Source organism: Aethalodelphis obliquidens, unplaced genomic scaffold (genome assembly GCF_003676395.1).
Source record: "Aethalodelphis obliquidens isolate GAN/ISIS:26980383/991018 unplaced genomic scaffold, ASM367639v1 scaffold46, whole genome shotgun sequence".
Classification (NCBI taxonomy): Eukaryota; Metazoa; Chordata; class Mammalia; order Artiodactyla; family Delphinidae; genus Aethalodelphis; species Aethalodelphis obliquidens.
Window position 1 is genome coordinate 14618883 of NW_020837990.1, and position 19051 is coordinate 14637933.

At 41.9% G+C, this 19051-nt stretch overlaps 1 protein-coding gene across 1 annotated transcript; it reads right to left on the reverse strand.

Annotated features, from left to right (window-relative positions):
• Positions 1-3128: 3128 nt before the first annotated feature.
• On the reverse strand, positions 3129-5470 carry CUNH11orf87 (chromosome unknown C11orf87 homolog). Its single transcript, XM_027081873.1, has 2 exons — positions 5328-5470; positions 3129-4185 (listed from the first exon to the last, which is right to left on the reverse strand). Exon 2 carries the CDS (start codon positions 3924-3926, stop codon positions 3339-3341), a length of 588 nt encoding a protein of 195 aa, XP_026937674.1. The 5' UTR covers positions 3927-4185; positions 5328-5470; the 3' UTR covers positions 3129-3338.
• Between the last annotated feature and the right edge of the window lie 13581 nt (positions 5471-19051).

The window sequence follows — 19051 nt, forward strand, 5'->3', positions numbered from 1 at the left end:
TTAGACTGTCAACTGAGCTCTATAAGAAGCAATGCTTTAAACAGGATCTCTTCAAATTGCTTGGATATGTGCTTATTGCAATAATTTGGTGTGGGGACTGGCATTACTAGAATTTCATGTAATTCCTTAACTCATAAAAAATCTCAAGTGACACCACCAGATTATAGAGTTCTGAGAATATTAACTCAGCATGAAATTTGACTCACAGATCATATCATCTTTACATAGAGCACTATTAAAAATATTAAGCCATAGTCAATTAATGGAGAAAGGCATACATATTTAAAGGGGCACATTAAGAACATATTATGGATGTGTACCCATGTTTAGAGGTATCAAGATCTTTTTAAACAATATATATAATGTTTTTATTTCTCCTGTTTCCTCTATTCCTTTGGGGAAAAATTATACAGGACGATTTCATAATTACCCCCTAGAGTGTACAGGCTGCTCCTTGAAAGGGGATTATTATTGCATTCCTTGAATGCACTATGATTCATAAGGCAAAATGTATGAGTAGCTTCAGCACCAAGGAAATGGAGTCATCATCCAGCATTGCTCACAACAGAACATCTTATTGCTTTAATAAAATGGGAAATTATTCACTGTAAAAAGTGCACCTAATAAGGGGGACAAAGTAATATCCACGCACTTAGTGGAGCTCATTGGAAATGAGGAAGCTCCCTTCTGAATCCCTAATTCTATTCAAATTTCAAGTCCAAAGTTCATTCTGTAATAAGGTATTAAAGAGCTATAGCTAGATGAGGGTGAGCTACAAAAATTAATGGACTTTCTTCTTTACAGTGCCTTAGTCATTCTGATGTACAATGTAGAGCTCTGATGTACTAAAGGATTCCCTAGTGGCCTGAGGGAGTTAATGCACTCTTTTACCTATTACTAGGAAGTGACTAAGGCACTGGAGAGAATCTGGTTCATTGTTTAATATATTACACTCAAAGATTACACCTAATCTTCCTAATATTACAACACGGCATGCTAAAATGATGATCCTCTGTGCTTCAGAAAAGGTCTTGAGTGGATATCTAATGGTGATTAAAATTTACCTTACTAAATTATTTTTATAAAAGATGTAGATTGAGTTTGGGCAATTTAATAGATGACCTAAAACCTCAGAGGTACTATTTTCTCTGGATAAGAGCACATATGCCTGGAACCAAGACAGAGAATCTAGAGCTACTAGTTACTTGGGAGAGGGATGCACTTAGGGGCAATTTTGCCTTACATCCTGCAGGTTAGTAAGGTCTCTTTTGGTTGAGCTTTCTGTAGAACATTCTCATTCATACATTTTCCAAATCTGTTCCCAAGAAAGGATGCCTGCATATAGTTTAAGATTATAATATGCTTCTGGCCTCTTCTATCATCAACCCAAGGAAACAAGTGGTAAATAACCATAGGTGGACTCCATTTCTAACATAGATGGCCTTATCTGGCATTAGGAGAGAGAACAAAGATATTGATCTTTTTCTCTCACTTTCTTTTTTCTTACTCTTTCTTCATACATTCAATGAAGTTAGGTAAGCCACACTGAGAAAGAGAAAGAGAGCACTCCTTTAGCTGCATCTCAGTTACAGGCACAGATATCTAACTAAACAAGCTGCAAACATTTTTATCCTACAAGCAGTTACTGGATTTAACTTCTTTTAAAATTTGCATGTCCTGTCGTCCAAATTGCCCAACATCCCCGCCAGTCTCACCCCCAAACACGTACAGTACAAGCAAGCACACACACACAACTGCCTCCAGGTGGTAATTGCATGCAGGGAGGACTACAGGCACTGTTTAAATATTAACCATGTTTTAATAGATGGCATTCCTGCACATCCATTATTTGTTTGTTTTCTGTTGTGGTTGTTCTGTTATTCACAAAAGAAATAAGAAAACATATGTATCATATTTTTATAACAATCTACTACAGAGTAAGGTACAAAAGAACACTTCTGGAAACAGCAGAAGCCAGGCCTGCACCACTGAATTCCTCATCCAGTGGTAATAATTATATCAACAGCTGGGAATTAAGAACAAGAATATACAGTTTGGAGGACGTAGTACAGAATTATAGTTCGCTTCTGTATTTGGTACCAATATAATAAATATATAACAAAGGTGCACTTGTTCTAAAAATTAAACTGAAACATTCTTGTTGGTTAGATACTGCACTTTCAGTACTGCACATCACCTAATTTATTTTATTTTATTTTATTTTATTACAAAAGAAGGTAACTTATGTAATGTTTAATAAGAAGAAAACCAAGAGTACACGCAAACCCGATTGTAGAAAAAGAGGAAAGAAACCAACAAAAAGCTAGAACACTTTCCAAAACATCCGCTCCTCGACTTGCACAACCAAAGAATGTACCCAGTTCTGAGACAATTTCAGCACCAGACCTGTCTGGACAGCTCCCGGATCCTCTCTGAATCCTGAAAATGCCACAAGTCAAATGTGTACAGATGGGGGAGCAGGGCAAGGACTAAAGCAGTAGATTCTTTCTTTTTCTTTCTTTCTTTCTTTCTTTCTTTCTTTCTTTCTTTCTTTCTTTCTTTCTTTCTTTCTTTCTTTCTTCTTAAAACTTATTTATAGACGTTTAATGAACTTATGCTCGGCCAGCGAGGGACATTTCTAAAAGTAAATTAAAATGCCTGGTCCTGGAAAAGAGAATGGTTAATTAAAGGTGAGAAGAGGGCTGACTGGAGAGCGGTACCTGTCATAAACGTTTTTCTGGGACAGTCTCTGGCCTCCTGAGGTCCTGGTGCTTAATGTTTACGTTTTCTTTATAATATACTATTGCCTGAGTCCGGCTGAACGTGGGAATGGGGAAGGGAGGGAAGCTGAAGGAAAAGTGGGGGTGAAGGAGAAGAAAGGTAACTGAACCTTAACTTGACAGCTATGTACAACATACCAGGCCTCCCTTTGTTCAGGGAGTCAATGCCTTTTACATGTTTGGTAGCTTGTGCGGTCTCTCCTCCGTATTGTGGGGGCGCAGGGTGGAGAGGGAAGACGTGTCCTTCACTGACAATGAGAACTTATGTGATTTGTCATGCGCTTGGATCGTGTTATTAATATTATAATAATTACTATAAATAATAATAATAAAGTATTATTAGCGTTATTTCTTCTTCCGAGACTTTCCTCGCCCAATATTTACAAATACCGCACAGTGCCTCGGCGGAGGAGAAAAAGAGTAGGGGGAAGACAAATAAGGAAAGAAGGAAGAGGAAAGGGAGGCCACAGGAAAGTGGAAGAGGAAGGCCGGAGAAAAAAGAGCAAGGACAGCAAAGATGCTGGAAACGAGGAAGGGAAGAGGAGAGGGACTAGACAATCAGGACAGTACCACCGTTTGCAAAAGGCCCTCGCCAGCTGGGTCCAAACAGGAGGAGGCTGTGTGCGCTCCTTGCGGACTGGGGGCCGGTGGTGGAGGCGGAGGAGCACAGGGACTCTGGCACGGGAGGCCAGGGGAAGAAGAGGCGTTGGATGAGGCGCAGAAAGCAGCGTCCCCTCCCTGCTTCTCCAGCCGGCTTTCTTTTGCTTGGTTTGGGGCCTGGCCGCCCTCGGGTTGGGGAAGCCCCCTGCCGCCGCGGTTGCCGCTGCAGTGATCCCGCTCATATTCCTCCTGAGCCCTCTGCATCTTCCGTTTCTTCATCCTACGCTTGTGGATGTGGAAGGTGGAGAGGGACAGCACGATGAGGCAGAAGATGAGGGTGACCAAGACAATCAGCACCAGCGTGGAGGAGAACGAATGGAAGAGCTGCTGTCCCACCTGCGTGATGCACGTGCCGCCGCCGCCTCCTGCGCCCGGGCCACGGGCGCTCGCGTTGCCCGTGCCGCTGGCGTTGGGGGAAGCAAAGGTCCGGTTGAGGAGACACGGCGGCAGCGCCAGCCTCAGCTCCTTGGGATCCCTTGCACTCATCGGCGCTGGGCTGGGAGGGGCCAGGCACACCAGACTTCCTCTTCTGGGCACACGGTTCCCACCAGCCAAGAAGAGGACGGAGCCCGCGCCACCCAAAATTACTCCCTCGTGTGGGAGGGGATGCGCTAGCGAGCGAAGGACTGAGGGAGCAACTGCGGGCAAGCAAGCCGGCCAAGGAGCGAGCGGTGCCCAGGAGATCCTCTCCGGCCCCGCCTCGAACGCGTGTTCGCGCGCCCTTTTCCTTTGCCAAGGCACCAGGCTGCAAAGAGAACAGGCTTAGTTAGGATCCCAGCTGCTGCCCGGGGGAGCGCTGAGAACCGGAACGATCACCGCCACTGCAAAGCGGCCCTCTGAGCACACTGCCTCAGCTGGGCGCCGCCCGTCTTCTCCGCAGCCCGCGGACCCCAGCCCGCCCGCCTGCCCCTGGCCACGCACCAAAGCCTCCAGTTCCGCGTTCGCGCCACTTTGCTGGGAAGAGGGTCTGCGCCGACACCGCGGAGATGCCGATTACTCAGCAGATAAAGCAGCCACCCTGAGCACTCCACAACTTTCTAATCGCAACACACACTCAGCCACGTCGGAACGCGGTCCCTGCTTCCCAGAGCGCCGACTGTCCTCTTTCCGGAGCCCTCTCAATGGATGTCTTCGCCTGGATCCTGCCTTTCCCAGCACCCACCCCGGGCCGCCGAGCCGGCCCCGGGTACGCAATCTTCCCTTCCCTTCCCTCCCCCTCCAGACTCTCGCTCCCTGGACGTTGGCAGATCCCTTAGGTCCCAATCCCATGGGGGTAACCCTGGAGCCACATCCCATTCCGCCTCTGTCCGCGGCTGAGGCTGACACGCAGGATCGCGCTCCATCCTTTCTCCATCCTTCTTCCCTGGTACCTCCCCAACCCCCCCGCCCCCGCCTCCACCACACCCACAACCAAAACACAAAAAAAAAAAAAAAAAAAAAAAAAAGCTGAAGCACCTTTCTTTCTCAGCTAAAGCACATCCTTGCAAACGCCCCCTTCTCCACATCTCTCTGTGCCCCCCACTTGACAGTATCCTGCTTCTTTCTAAGGGTGCTGGAAATGAAAGGGGGAGGGTTCCCGCCTGCAAAGTTTGGGGAACAGACCTTCTCTCGGGCCTTCCCAGTCCCAGCCCGAGGGCCCTGAGGCTCTTCCCGGGGAACAGAGCCAGGGAGATCCGTAGCGCGCAACCGAGCCCCCTTGCCGCTCTCAAGAGACAGCTGCAAACTGTTGCACTGCGGAGCAGTGGGGCGGCGTGCAAGCCCGGGCCGGGGCAGGGGCGGGGGCCGGAGCTACGGCCAGGGGTGCCTGCGCAGGCCGCCGGGGCTGTCCTACCCGCTCGCGCCCGGCCAGCCGGCCTCCTGGAGCCTTAGATGCACCGTGTCCCTTACCTGGGGCCGCCAGCTGGCTGCAAGGAGGGAGCCCCGCCGCGCGGCTGCAGTGAACGGCTGCAGAAGGCGCGGAGTGAAGGGGCCAGAGACCAAGCCGCGCTGTCGCCGCCGCCGCCGCTTCGGGGAGCTCAGCTCGCAGCCTATTGCCAGAGAGGCCGGTGACGTCAGGCAGCCACCGCCAGGGCTCCGAGCCACCCCTCAGGCCCCCACCCCACCCTCATACCCCCAGCACCTCGTCCTGGCAGAGCCAGCCTCTGCCACACACGTTCCCGGTTCCCTGTTGTTCCCCTACTCAGGGGCTGAGCAATAACCCCCATCTCCACCCTGTGAGCAACCCACCTTCCGCACTCCTCTGCTTAGGAAGGGCTGAAGCTTCAGTTCTCTGGCTGCCCGATTCCTCACCCTCCACCCTTTCCCACGTGGTCCCAAGCACACATTTTTACACTCTAGAGATCCATCTCCCCTCAGGGCACACAATAGATTTTCTCCCTCTGCTGAGGGGGATCTTCCCCTTCTCCAATCCTGTTTACGCTGGCCTGGCTCTGAACAGAAACAGTGCATGAGAAGGGCATTTCTGAACACAAATGTGGCCGAACCTGAAATACAAATCTGAACATGTATTTAACATCAAACAATCTAAACGAACCGTTTTCCTCTCCAGTAAGATCAGAGTCTCCAAATTACCTTTCACTCCACCCGACTCAGGATCCTCCTCTCTTCCCTCACACACTCATCTCCAGGCCCAAGACCCACTCCGTATATTAAATACTCCTATTTTGACAATCTAGCCACTCATGAGCACACAAAGCTCACAAAAGGCTTATAAGGCAGGAAGACGAAAATCACTCAGAGAAGTGCAGAAATGAAACCCTATGAAAATTCCAGGCATTGTGCCTCTTACAAAGTACCCCTTCATGGCCCTAATACTTGTTAAAGTGTTTGGTGCTTTTCTGTAGTATTAAAAATAGCCTTTCTGCACAATGGATAGGACTTCCTGAAAGAGTCTCATCAGCCTGCCTAAATCTGGGCAGAGACTAATCAACTATTGGTTTAGAACCCTTGGGAGAATATGAAAAGTGCATTTAATTACAGTAGCCAACTTCAAAATAAAGTGTTCTCATATGTCTACTGTAGAAAACAGCAGTCTCAAAGATATTGTATGGTCTTTGAAGGCATTCAGGTGTCTTAATAAATGTACATTTCCTTCTTCCCTTACTGTTTTGTTTTCTTCCCATCTTTGAGTCCAACACAGTGCCTGTGTAGTACTCACTTGCTAAATTCAGTGCTGCAGTATACATGGCTGCTTTTTCCTGCTATGCCTCAGAATTGAGAGAGAAAAACAATGGCTGATGCTCACCTATCTGCTTGCATTTGCAAGCAGAGGGTTTTGTAAGAAAGACAGTTTGACTCGCGAGGTAACGGTTATCTGTAATCTGGGGGTCCCTTCTTCTGAGCCTGTGTTGCTATCTAGTCCTACTCCAACTTCTCCTTTTCCTCTCCTTGCCCATGACTTATATACAGAGAAAGAAATACATCATTTCTCCCCCAAATTCTTTCATTTGTTTGAAAAAAAGTCATCAACTTTTTCTTCATAATTGTTTCAATTAAAAAAAGTATCTCTACTTAAGCTAATAGTATAGCTTAAGCATTAATAGTATAGCTTAATAGCAGTACATGCTGAATAATACATGGTTTCTTGAGAGCACGGATTGATGACTTTGGCTGCCAGAGTCACACAATTAATGACAGCCAATGACCCCAATGCTGGTTTAACTTTCTTGCCTGGAATGAGGACACCTAATGCCCTGTAAAAGACACCTGCCACATTTGGACATTCTGAATTTGATGGGCTCAAGGGCTAGAAGGATGAGCCTTGTTTTCACTGTGATCACTACATGAGACTTCACTATTGATGCTTGACATGCAATACCCCATTTTTCACACTTTCTTTGTTCCTGAAAAGTTGAGTCTAATCTACATTTTGTAAAGCAAATTCAATTTTGAATACCCCAAAATGAGTTTGGGCTATTTAAAGAGACTCTTTAGAAAAGCCGTCTTTAAAGCAAAGAAGTGTTTCATAATTAGAATTAACTCTCACTGGTCTGTTTTCCAAACTTGAAAAAATTAGTTGTCAGGTTCTCCCAGTGAGAAACATACACGCCTTCACAATATGTTATAATGAGATTACAATACGTATATAATGGGATTCCTTTCGCACACCAAGCTTCTAGGGCATGTGATTAGGCTGTCATTGTTCTTATTCTTTTGTTATAAATTATAATCATCTGTTATAGCACAAGTGCTAAAAGTGTTTGCACCATTTTACACAACCTATGAAAAGACAAGGTGATGTCTTGGAGAATTTACAATCTGCAGCAGATGAATGTGATCCACAAGACAATTGTATTTAACTGGAAATGATTTAGGTAGATTAAAGACATCAATTTTCAGGTCAAAAGCCCAGTACACTTTTTTTCCTTTCTCCTTCAAGAAGAATAGTCTGTAGGTTTATAATATGTTCTTACCCAGAGAATGAATGTGCTAAGCAGATAGACGTGGATATCATTGGGTAGTATGATTCAAGCCCCAAGAATACCAGTGGCAGCAAATATGCACACCTCTTGGTCTACAAGAATTGATCCCACTGAGTTGCTATATGATTTTGGCACATCTGGCACAATGACAAGACTTCTTCCAGACAACTTGTTGCCACTGTTTTTGCCACGAAACTCCTCAGGTCACACTTGCAAGAGTGGAGGACCAAGAAGCCTATGGGACTCCCATAATCGCCTCTTGTGATGGGAAAGCCCCTCTGAACTCAGGCACATTCCATATATTCAGCAATATTTGCCCTCAAGTTTGATGTGGATCTCCAACTAGCTTAGACAGAAGTGCCACATGGGCACCTGGTACCTCAAACCAAACAAGCACTGAATCAATAATAATTACAACAGCAATAATAAGTGCTATTATTATTTGCAAAATGCCTCCTATGTACCAAGCTTACTAAACTCTCCTTATAACAGCATTAAACCTCAAAGTAACCCTGCAAGGTTATTTTTTGCCAGAATACAAAATTACTTATTTATTCATTCACTTATTTGCTCAACAAAAATCTTTGAGTACCTGCCATATGTCAAGTGAGGAAGCTAAAGCTCAGAGTAGCTAAAGACCATGCCCAAGTCACCTAATAGTATAGTGCTGGGATCAAACCCAAGCAAACTGATTCCAAAGTTAGTATTCTTTTCATGACTAGTGGTTTCTCTCTCACACACACACCCACACCCATATCTCTATTTCTACCTCTGATACAATTTTATCTCTATCTCTATCTACTGCTGATTGGAGGAATGTAAGAAAGTAAAACTAGAGAAAAGCAGAGCTGTTTAGTTGAAGCAGAGGAGGGGTGCTGAGAAGCCTTGTCACCAGGATCCTCCCCTCTCCCCAGAAGCAGTCCACAAGATGCTCCACATAATTCCTTGGACTGAGCAGAGTCCAGTTTGGAAACCCTTGTACTGCGCTAGGTCACCTAAGCAGGTTATTCTAGAACACGGTGCAGCATGATACATGCCAGGCTCCTTTTAGATTTACAGGGGCTTTTCCAGAGGCTGTTCAGGTGATCGTAACATTTTGCCTAATCACATATCTCGACTACTCTGGCTCCCTGAATACCTACAGAGATATGCTCTGTATGTTGTCATATTGCTGTTAAATCAACTACTGGTCCAGCCAGCAACTAATTAATAAACAAGGTGCTGAATGAAGCTCTTGACCTTATTCAAATTATCTAGTTTTTTTCCTGATTCATTCTTCTCATCTGTAAAATGAGAATAGTATCTTCATTACAGTGTTTATTTTAAGTACTGAGTATATACTAATCATTCAGTAAATGGTAGCTCTTTACACTGTAAAGCTATTACTAAGATTAATATTTTAACCATGACAATAGAAGCATTATACTGTTTGGGACATCAAAATTCAGGAAAATTTTTATAAGTCTGAGTATTTTTATGGGAGGATAACTATAAGGGTGAAGGGACTGAAAACAATAATAGATAATGAGCAACTCAAGGAACTGGGATTATGAATCCTAGAGATGGGAAGACATGGAGGATGCATCATAGAAACTTCAAATGTTTAGAGAATCATCAACAGAAGATGAATTTATCCTTCTCTAGGTACTCAAGAGAGAACTGAAACATAGTGGAATAGATATATGGTAGGAAGTATATTTCAATTCACTATTTCATAATTGAAAAGATGTTTTTCTATATGTAACAGGTTATAAACTAAACCAGCCATCTTCAGACTAGCGGACTCATATCCCTGGGAGTACACTAAGATTTTTCCAGGGGTATATGAGTATGTATAGTTTTAAAGGAATAATTTCCCAAATCCTCAACCTCTATGTGTACTTTTCCCCAAAATGTATCTATCTGAGGTTAAAACTTACCCTTTGTCACCTTTCCTTGTATTTCTCCTACTTTACAAAGGAAAAACCTATGTTCAAAAATCCTCAGTCTTACTATCATGCATTATTCAGGGTGTAGAAACCTTTAGGGAACCAACAAAGGAATACCTTGAGGGTGTATAACTCCTGAGGTAGTGACAGCAAAGCAAAAAGATCATCTGTAAGAACTATTGATGGGACAGTGCCTTATTTCATCCAGGTGACAGACTAATTTTAAGGCTCTATGTCTATTTATACATCGATTTATCTTAGAACTAGAATTTGGAAGTGAAATGGTTGTCACAGGGATACAAGTAGTTCAGTTTATTTAAATTGAAAAATGAATACAGATTTTTTCTCACAGAAAGTAAGCCTGATTTGTCTATTTGGATTGACAATTTGCACTTGCCTGATAGTATGGAAGACATATTATACAAACTGAATGAACTAAATCTATCAATCTGGATGTTTTGACAAAATATATTTAAAGTACATATGTGATATGGAATATGCCAGAAATTACATTCTTTGCAACTGTTAACTTATGATTAAAAAGTTTTAGATGTCAAATTAAAATGTGCAAAGGGGTCTATGATTCTCCAAAATTATTTTAGGGAGTATTCAGGCAAACAAAACAAAACAAGTTTGAAGATTTCTATTCCAAAGTGTCCACTCCCTTGACACTGTCTAGAAGGGCTCAAGCATAAACTAGATGCATCAAGGGTGTCATAAAGTAGATGTCTTCCTAGAGTAGGAGTTTAAACCAGGTGGCTTCTCTAATTTTAGGAAGGTTTGGGAGCCCACACACCTTTATATACCCATCAGGGCATTTCTAATTTCAAGCTGCATAAGTATATGCTTCATTCTTTATACTTCATAATAAAAGCATTCTCCATTCAAGTCTCAGACCCATTTATATCTGAATATTTGCACAGAAAGTCAAGGTTCCTCTTGCTACATTATCCTTGACTGGGAAACATTCATTCAATGAATATTCACTGTGTGCCTAACATGTGCCTCAAATTGTTCTAGGTGCTTAGTACATCAGTGACCACAAGAACGCCTCTGTAATCAGGAACTTGCATTCTAGTTACATACACGATCACATTCTGGTTTTCTAGGCAAAGGTAAAGAATGTTTAATATTCCTCTTTTTTTCTAATATTTTTAAATGAAATATCATGTGTGTCAAAGAACAGAAGAATGTAAACTAGGTAGACTGATGGATGTAAAGCTAAGAAGTTGATGGGTTAGGACCAGCAACTGTCAAATAATTCTTAAAATCTTTGTGACCAGCAGCTCCTAGAAAATGAGAGTTTTGGTTCATGATCAGAAACCCACTGGCATATGCTTCTTTCAAGTGCTGCAGGCTGTGAATCTGCCTTTCATGAGAAAGATAAACAAAATATTTCCACCATGAACAAAAAGATATGCCTAAACTAGAGTTTCTCGATCTGGGCAGTATTGGCATTTGGGGTCAGATAATTCTTTGCTGTGAGAGGTTGTCTTAGGCATTATGGACTGTTGGGGTAGGAGATTAAGGATTAAGTTCCCTGATTATTCAATCAAAAACTAATCTAAGTACTGCTGTGAAGAGATTTTTGTAGATGTAATTAAACTCCCACAGAGTTGACCTTAAAATATAGAGATTACTCAGATAAGCCTGATTTGGTTAAGTAAACCCTTTAAAAGTAAAGAGTTTTCTTGGGCTGGTAGCAGAAGAGGAAGTCATAGATTCAAAGCAAAAGGGGGATTCAACATGCTGTTGTTGACTTAGAAGATGGCAGGAGACATGAACAAACTAGTGTGGATGTCCTTTAGGATCTGAGAATGTCTGACATCCAGCAAGGAAATTGGGACATCAGTCTTACAACTGCAAGGAACTGAATTCTGCCAACAACTTGAATGATCTTTGAAATGGACTCTTCCACAGAGATTGCATGTAAGAGCCCAGCTTGGTCAACACCTTGATTTCAGCCCTGTGAGACTCTAAGTAGAGAACCTGCTTGAATACCCCTCCCAGTCCCCTCGGACTTCTAACCAATGGAGCAGTGAGACAATACATGAGTGCTATTTTAAGCTGTTGTGTTACACAGCAATAGGAAACTACTACATACGTTTAACAGTGTTCCAGGTCTCTTCCCACTAGATGGCCTCAGTACCACTCTCCAGTTGTGACAATCAAAAATATCTCTAGACATTGTCAAATGTCATGGGGGTGAGGGTGCAAAATCACCCTGGTCGAGAACCACTGGCCTAGACATACAACTTCTCTCTGCACAGTTAAGAACCAATGATTCAAAGGAAGAGATGGGCATCTTGAACCCTACCCATATTTTATGACAATTTCAATTATTGTTTTCTCTGAGTTACTGAATTTGACCAAGACAGAATCTGATATAGAGTGAGGAATGCTGTAGTAAATCAATCTGTAACAAATTTTAAAAATATTAGGTCCCAGGGATCAATCAAGAGTGTTTGGAGGAGAATAAATAGTGCCAACAAAAATTGTTACCGTTCATGTTAAATGAAGGTTCATGCAAAGAAAGGGGAAGTGATCTTACTTGATTTGAGTATAGCTTTGGATTTTGTTTTCTATAACACAAAAGCTCACAGTAAGAGAGAAACACTTAGCTCAGGTCACAGAGCTGTTGGTGGTCACACAATGTTCGATGATCTGGAAGATTCTGATGGAACAAATGATAATAAATGACTTATTCCACATTGTGGGTGACCATCTCAATTCCTCCTGTTTCTCTCTTCCTTATGAAGCAAACATTACTGTATTTATTTCGAGAATCAAGAAAGAAAGCCAAATGGCCAAACTTTATCTCCTGTACATTTTTTTTCGTTGTCTATATGTCCTGTTATGCTTGAAAAAGCAAACAAATGAAGCAATGTGAATATGGCTTTAAAGCATTTGTCAACCCTAAAGTATGACTAACTAGGAAAGAAACACATAAGACGCTTAGATTTCTTCCTGTACTCTAAGTTACCTTTCCTCTACATCAGTTGCTGTCAACTATGTTTTTATTACTGTAACAGACCATATGGGGAATAGACAAAAGTAATAATGAAGTAGTAGAAGGGGCATGTTGAAGAGGCACACGACGTAATCAAATGAATCTGTTTTTTTGTTTGTTTCACTGGGTCTTTAGATATTGTCCAGAAATATCTTCCTTGCAACTGAATGAAAATTTGGTAGATATCATGACTTTTTGAATCAGTTTTAGTTAAAAGACACTCTTACATCCTTTTAAATCAGAACACAATGTCAATTCAGTAATTAGACTATCTAATCTAAAATACTTACAAAAATTCAAAAACTGATTAATCATACATTTTCTCTTTCCTCACAGCTTGGGCTTATTTTAAAATGAAAGCCTAGAACCATAAAAAGTAGTATTTGGCTTCTTGTCTATTTCTCTGGCTTATATGTCTCCTCTTTTTCCTCACTTCCCATCTTTAGATTGCTAGATAGTTTCTTTTATCTCTGGAGTCAAAGCAAAGGAGAGGGAAAATGGTAAAGGGATAGGAAAATTTTACTTAGACTGGTTCTGTCCCAATATGCCTTTACAATCCTGGGTCCCGATAGATGTCCAGGTTGACTCAAGATGGAGAACCTCCTCCTTGACCTGTTGACATTCAGCCCTTTGTTCAGTTGTCACCAGTGACTATTTCTTCACTCCCAGGAATCTATTCAGGTTTTTGCAGCTTAATCCTAAAGGAAAACTCTAGGAAAGAGTGTTCAACACCCATCCAAGAATTCTCCCACCTGAGGAGAAAGGGAGCTGGATATTTATACACCAAGTGCTTCTTATTTGCTGCAGGCCATTCTTTTCCAAGCTTCAAGTAACTATCCCAGTAACATGTTAGCATCAACTATAGGAGTCCTTCCCAGTACATTAAAGCTGATGTCATGGGTGAATGTATCCATTTCAAAATCCTCTGTATCCAGTCTTATAGTCCTCCCTGCTGGGCTGGTACCCTCAGAGTCCACTTTCAGGTATGTTCTCCTGATTCTGCTGGGACACAAGAGCCAAGCCTTATAGCTCTTTTGAGATGATTCCTTTTTTCCTGGAGCAGGGAATGTATTTTCCCAGGAGTTCAATCTGAGTTTTTATCCTAGTTATTGTCCTGGAATCTGTGAGTGGGGTAGAGGTAAACCTTGAAGATTAGTATCATCTCATGAAGAGTCTGCCTCTTATAATTTCTCTGCAATGAAAAAATCTGTTATCTTATAACAATGGGGAGTGAACAATTTCTGTAGGCCCAGGGGTTCAGGAAAATCTGCAGATTCAAAGTTTTCAAGTACATCTCCCCATCTCAGTTCTCAGAGCCACACTCCTTCCCTATCAAGGCCCCAATTTTTGCATAAGAGACTTGTCAGGGCTGAGAATTAAGTTTTTGAAATTCTACCTCTTCCACTCAGGTCTGCACCCAATTTTCAGCTGGATCTGCCCTCCGGCTACAGGAAATATGGTCTCTTTTAATGCTGTATTAGTGGTCTTCTGGGATTCACACTGAGAATAATTTGATGGTTGTTGAATTGAGTTTGTCACTTTTTTTCCCTTCAGTGCCACTGTGACAACAATAACCAATTCCACAGTCCTCATAATTACCATTGCCACTATATCTAAAAATGTGAGATACTGTATAAGCTTATACTCCATTCCAATTCACCACAGATGAGAATATTTATAATTGTGATGCTCAGCATGCCAAGGATTATCATCACCTCTATTATCACCCCCAGTAATGGGGCCCTTTTTGTGATTTGGTTGACAAGTTCCAGAATCCTTTCATAGTGGTGTTCTTCCTTGGACCTCCTCTAGTGCCAATTGTCTTAGTTTGAGTTCCTCCAGAAGTAGACCCTGAGGCAAGGATTTGAATGCAAGTAGTTTATATGAGAGTTGCAGAGAACACCAGCAGGATAATGAGGGAAGAGGAGACAACCAGTGAAGAGCACAACACAAAGCCAGCTGCCACTAGAGTTTCATTCATGTCCACAGGGACATTTTGGGAGTAGTGTCAAACACATGCCTCAGAATTAGCCCAGCTTAGAAACAAGGGAACTGTGGTATTTGTAATGTACAAATACACCTCAGTCTCACACTTCAAGTCAATCTTGTTCTAAGACTGCTCCAAGGAGGAATTAATTCCCCAACACTTCTGGTCTACTTCACCCCCAGGCAGAGTAGCCCTCTCCATTTCTAGAAAAATCCTTAGGACTGGAGTTACTATGAGCAAATTGAAATGGAAGGGCCTAAGGGATATGTGTGAAGCACCGGTGGCATCTGCTACAAGCTCCTCCGTGTGGCCTAATCAACTCCATCAGAAAGGTTCATGTACCTTTGCCAGATGAGGCAAAGATTACTGAGATCTGAGTAACTCACCCCTGGTTCTACCACCAAAGCAGTCTGTCAGACTTTTCTCTTCTAGATTTCCTGCCTGAAAATCAGACCCAAGTCAACGGAGCCCCACCTTCCCACCAACTTCTACAGTAACATATACATCTAGTTCTCCAAAGGGCCACATAGAAGGACACCCCCATTTGTCTGAGGCAAAGGATGGGAGGAGTAAAGACATTTAACACAGCAACAGCCAACTCCTAGGAAATCTTTTCACCCATCTTCCCACCTTTCCCTATTATGACCCTTTTTTACATCTTTGATATGTTTAAGGAACCAAGGATCATGAAGGTGGTTATTGAATATTCCTATTATAAATTATCACACATAAATATGAACGTGAGTCTTACATTCTCTTTGGTATTTGGTATCTTCTAACTCCACCCCTCAGTAGACATGGAGAGAATTCTAGTCTAATACTCCCTTACAGTAGCAGTTGAGATTATAGCCTCAACCAACACTTCTCTCAGAACAGTCTTTGGAGCTAACAGAGCATGCGGAAATTTTTCAAAATGATTTCACAAAAGATGGCAATGAGGGAGGGAGGGGATCATGGAGGGCACTAATATTTACCATATACCGGGCATTTTACATGTATTTCCTTTTCATCTTTACAACAGCTCTGCAACCTAGGTTTGGTTATTCCCACTTGTGTGGTGGAATTGGGCTTAAGTCATATCCAGAGCACATATACTGTTAGTAATTGGCTAGGCCCAGACTAAAATGCTTGATTTGTCTGGATCCAAAGCACACAATCATTCCATTATACCAGGGAGACAGATCACTAACTCTAAATGCTACCAGCAACCACGGATAAGAAATAAATGTATGAGTTTTATATATATATATGTATATCTTATATCAGGATATAAGAGAGTAAAAACAGCTAGCCAGGGAGAGCACATCTCTGTGCTGACCAAACAAACCACCTTGACCATGAGCTGGATAATACACATGAGCCCCTAGTTTGCTGATTCAGACCAACTTCAGTAGCAGATTTGAAACCAGACAAACTTAGGTATAGACCCCAGCTCAGCCACCACTAATTCTGAAAACTTTGAATCATCTAATCTCCGTGAGCCTCAGTTTCTACCTCTGTAACATGGGGAGAACAAACTCCTACGTTTTAGCACGAAGTCAACTTTTAAAATATATGTTTTAAAACATATATTTTTATGTTACTTTTTTTACTTCGAAGCACACAGAAGGCACTTGGCAAATGGAAATTCTCATAGCCTCCAATGTATAGTGGGATTCTAGTCCAGCCTCCCTTTCCTTTCTCCAAACCTCCCTCTCTATTCTTAATGATTTTATAACATAGAAAAGAGAAGTAGATGATGGGAACATCCAAAGTACTTAAGGGATCTACACAGATTTCATGGATTATTTGAAATTATGGAGGCATGATATCAGGACTGGTGACATATAATCAATCTTCACCTGACTTCAAGGCTAAAAGGTCAGAGGAATGCCATGTGGAAGAATAGAGATGGTCACTGCATACTCAGGTCTGATGGGTTAAAGAGAACAGGAAACCATTTGATCCATATTATTGGAAACATAGGTATATTTTCTTTCAAATAAGTTTGTGATCATTGTTAACATCAAGAAACTAAATATCAAAAAAGGACAGACATTCTAAAAAAAAAGTCTTAAATTATATCATTTTTGCATTACAGGATACATTTTGGCATGATTATGTTGATTTACAAATATCTTTCAAGTGTAATACTTTTATTCTTAGGAATTTGATTAGATAATCCAAAGAAACTTATTTTTCTCCTTCTTTAATAAAAAGAAAAAAGAAAACTCTTGGGATTATAATATCAGATCTCAAAGAACACCTCTTGCTCTTAAGATTTGAGTTTTCTGCCAAGGGCACTGAAACTTAATACACTGTAATCCATTATTTAAATCAGGTATTATGTCAACAGGAGCTCATTTGTTCTTCAGAACATTAACATAATTCAAAATTATCTCCACATCTGTCATTCTTTGCTAACAATAGCAAGCTGCCATTAAGTTCTCCACTACCATCTAGTTCACTAGTAGCCAAACTTAAAGAGAACTTAAGAAAGCTGATGTCCTTCCCAGACTCATAGTAAGTTGTCACTTAAAGAGTGACAGGCCAGGAACCCTCTTTATCTGCAATAAAGAGACACAGGGAGAGAGAGAGAAAGAGAGGGAAAGGAGCAGAGCCTGTAGATCCTAATGATCTGATGACCTGGCACAGCTCGTTTATAACATTTACCACATTCCTAAAATTACTTACCAACATGTACAACTCCTTCATTGGACAGCAAGGCCCTGGAAGGAAGGCAACATATTTGATTCCTCTTCTGTACTGTCTAGAATAAATGCGTCATAAATAAAAGCCTCATACATACTCATTTCCATTAATGGCTTTTAACTTCCTTCCAAAAGTCGTGCATACAAAGAACTGAGCAGATGGATTTGAGTTTTGCTTCTTCCATGTTCTCTGGTTCATCTTCCTATGGAGGTGATGATGAGGATCAAAGTCGTCGTAAGAGGAAGCAGTAGCAGGAGGCAGAGACAGAGCTCCCAAAGAGCAGGGGGTGGAAGTATATCTTTTCTAAAGCACTTTCTGATGTATCCTTATTCTACACCCTAGAGAAAGAGCTCTAGAGAAAGAGCTGAAGGCAAGGAAGATATCAGCAGAAAAGGGAAAGGGGACAAGTAGTCACTGAACAACTACTATAATATACAGCATTTGCAAACATTTAATCCTTGGAAATACCCCTATGGGTTAGAGAATTATCTCCATTTTATAGATGAAGAAAATAAGAGATTAAATAATTTGACCAAGGGTGCACAACTACTAAGAGATGAAGTCAGGATTCAAACCCAAGTCTGCCTGTCTGCAAAGCCTGCTCTTTTCATCAGTTCAGGTGGATATATCCTCCACTGGCTAGGCCCCTGACCCCAGGAGTGGCTATACTTGGCTTGGCTCCTTGAGCCCCAACAGTCAGGAGATTCAAGTATTAGAAAAAGCAGGGCTGGTGTGGCCTGGAGCATTTAATCACTAGGACCCAAAGGGCTAACTTGCTCTTTTCTGAGCCTATGGGTACTGTGTTTTCAATGATCCAGCACCCAGCAGGCGAGCTATAGTCAGTATTATATAATGCACAAAGTTCCTATTATTTGTTTCTGTACTGATAAAATGTATATTAAATATTCTACCAAGCCTTATATAATTTACATCTGTTTATTTGAAAGCCAATTGTCAAAAACAAAACTCACAAAGAATTTGCTTTCACCTCTTTCTTCCAGCCAGAGCTTTAGTTCTGTTTGAGAGGTCGAGTAGGACCATTCTGAAATCTGAGATTTTCTCCTTACGCAGTCCATCCTCTCTAAAGATTTGGCAATAGAAGCTGTCCTCAGATGATTTGCAGGTTGGAACTTGAGACCTGCCTATTCCTTGCTTGTTTCATGTGAAGAGCAGAAACTCCAAACACCACCTAACAGAGGAAATGGGATCCCAGGGGATTCAAAGGTAACTCCTGGCTGAGGCCTGCCTGAATCTTGCTCTCCTACTACACTTCCTCCTACAAGAAACCTCTCTTAACAATCTCATTAAGGGCATCAGTTCTTTTAAGCATTCTTTAACATTACCTTCCTGTGGGCTGCATAATCCCAGGGGGCAGAACTGGGACCAGTGAGAGGCTGATTTTGATTCAACATACGACCTAGTTCTCAAATAATTATTGTTGAACGGGGAAGTAGTTGAATTGGCAGAGATTTGAGATTGAACTCTATTAACTTCTAAGATTAAAGTTAAAATTCCATGATTTAAAAATTTTGACTAACCAGTAGCTCTGCAGGGCCTAGGGGAAGGGGACATGG

What these genes read in the sequence shown, in the direction of transcription:
- CUNH11orf87 (XM_027081873.1), bottom strand. Translation starts at nt 3,926, where the DNA reads ATGAGTGCAAGGGATCCCAAGGAGCTGAGGCTGGCGCTGCCGCCGTGT.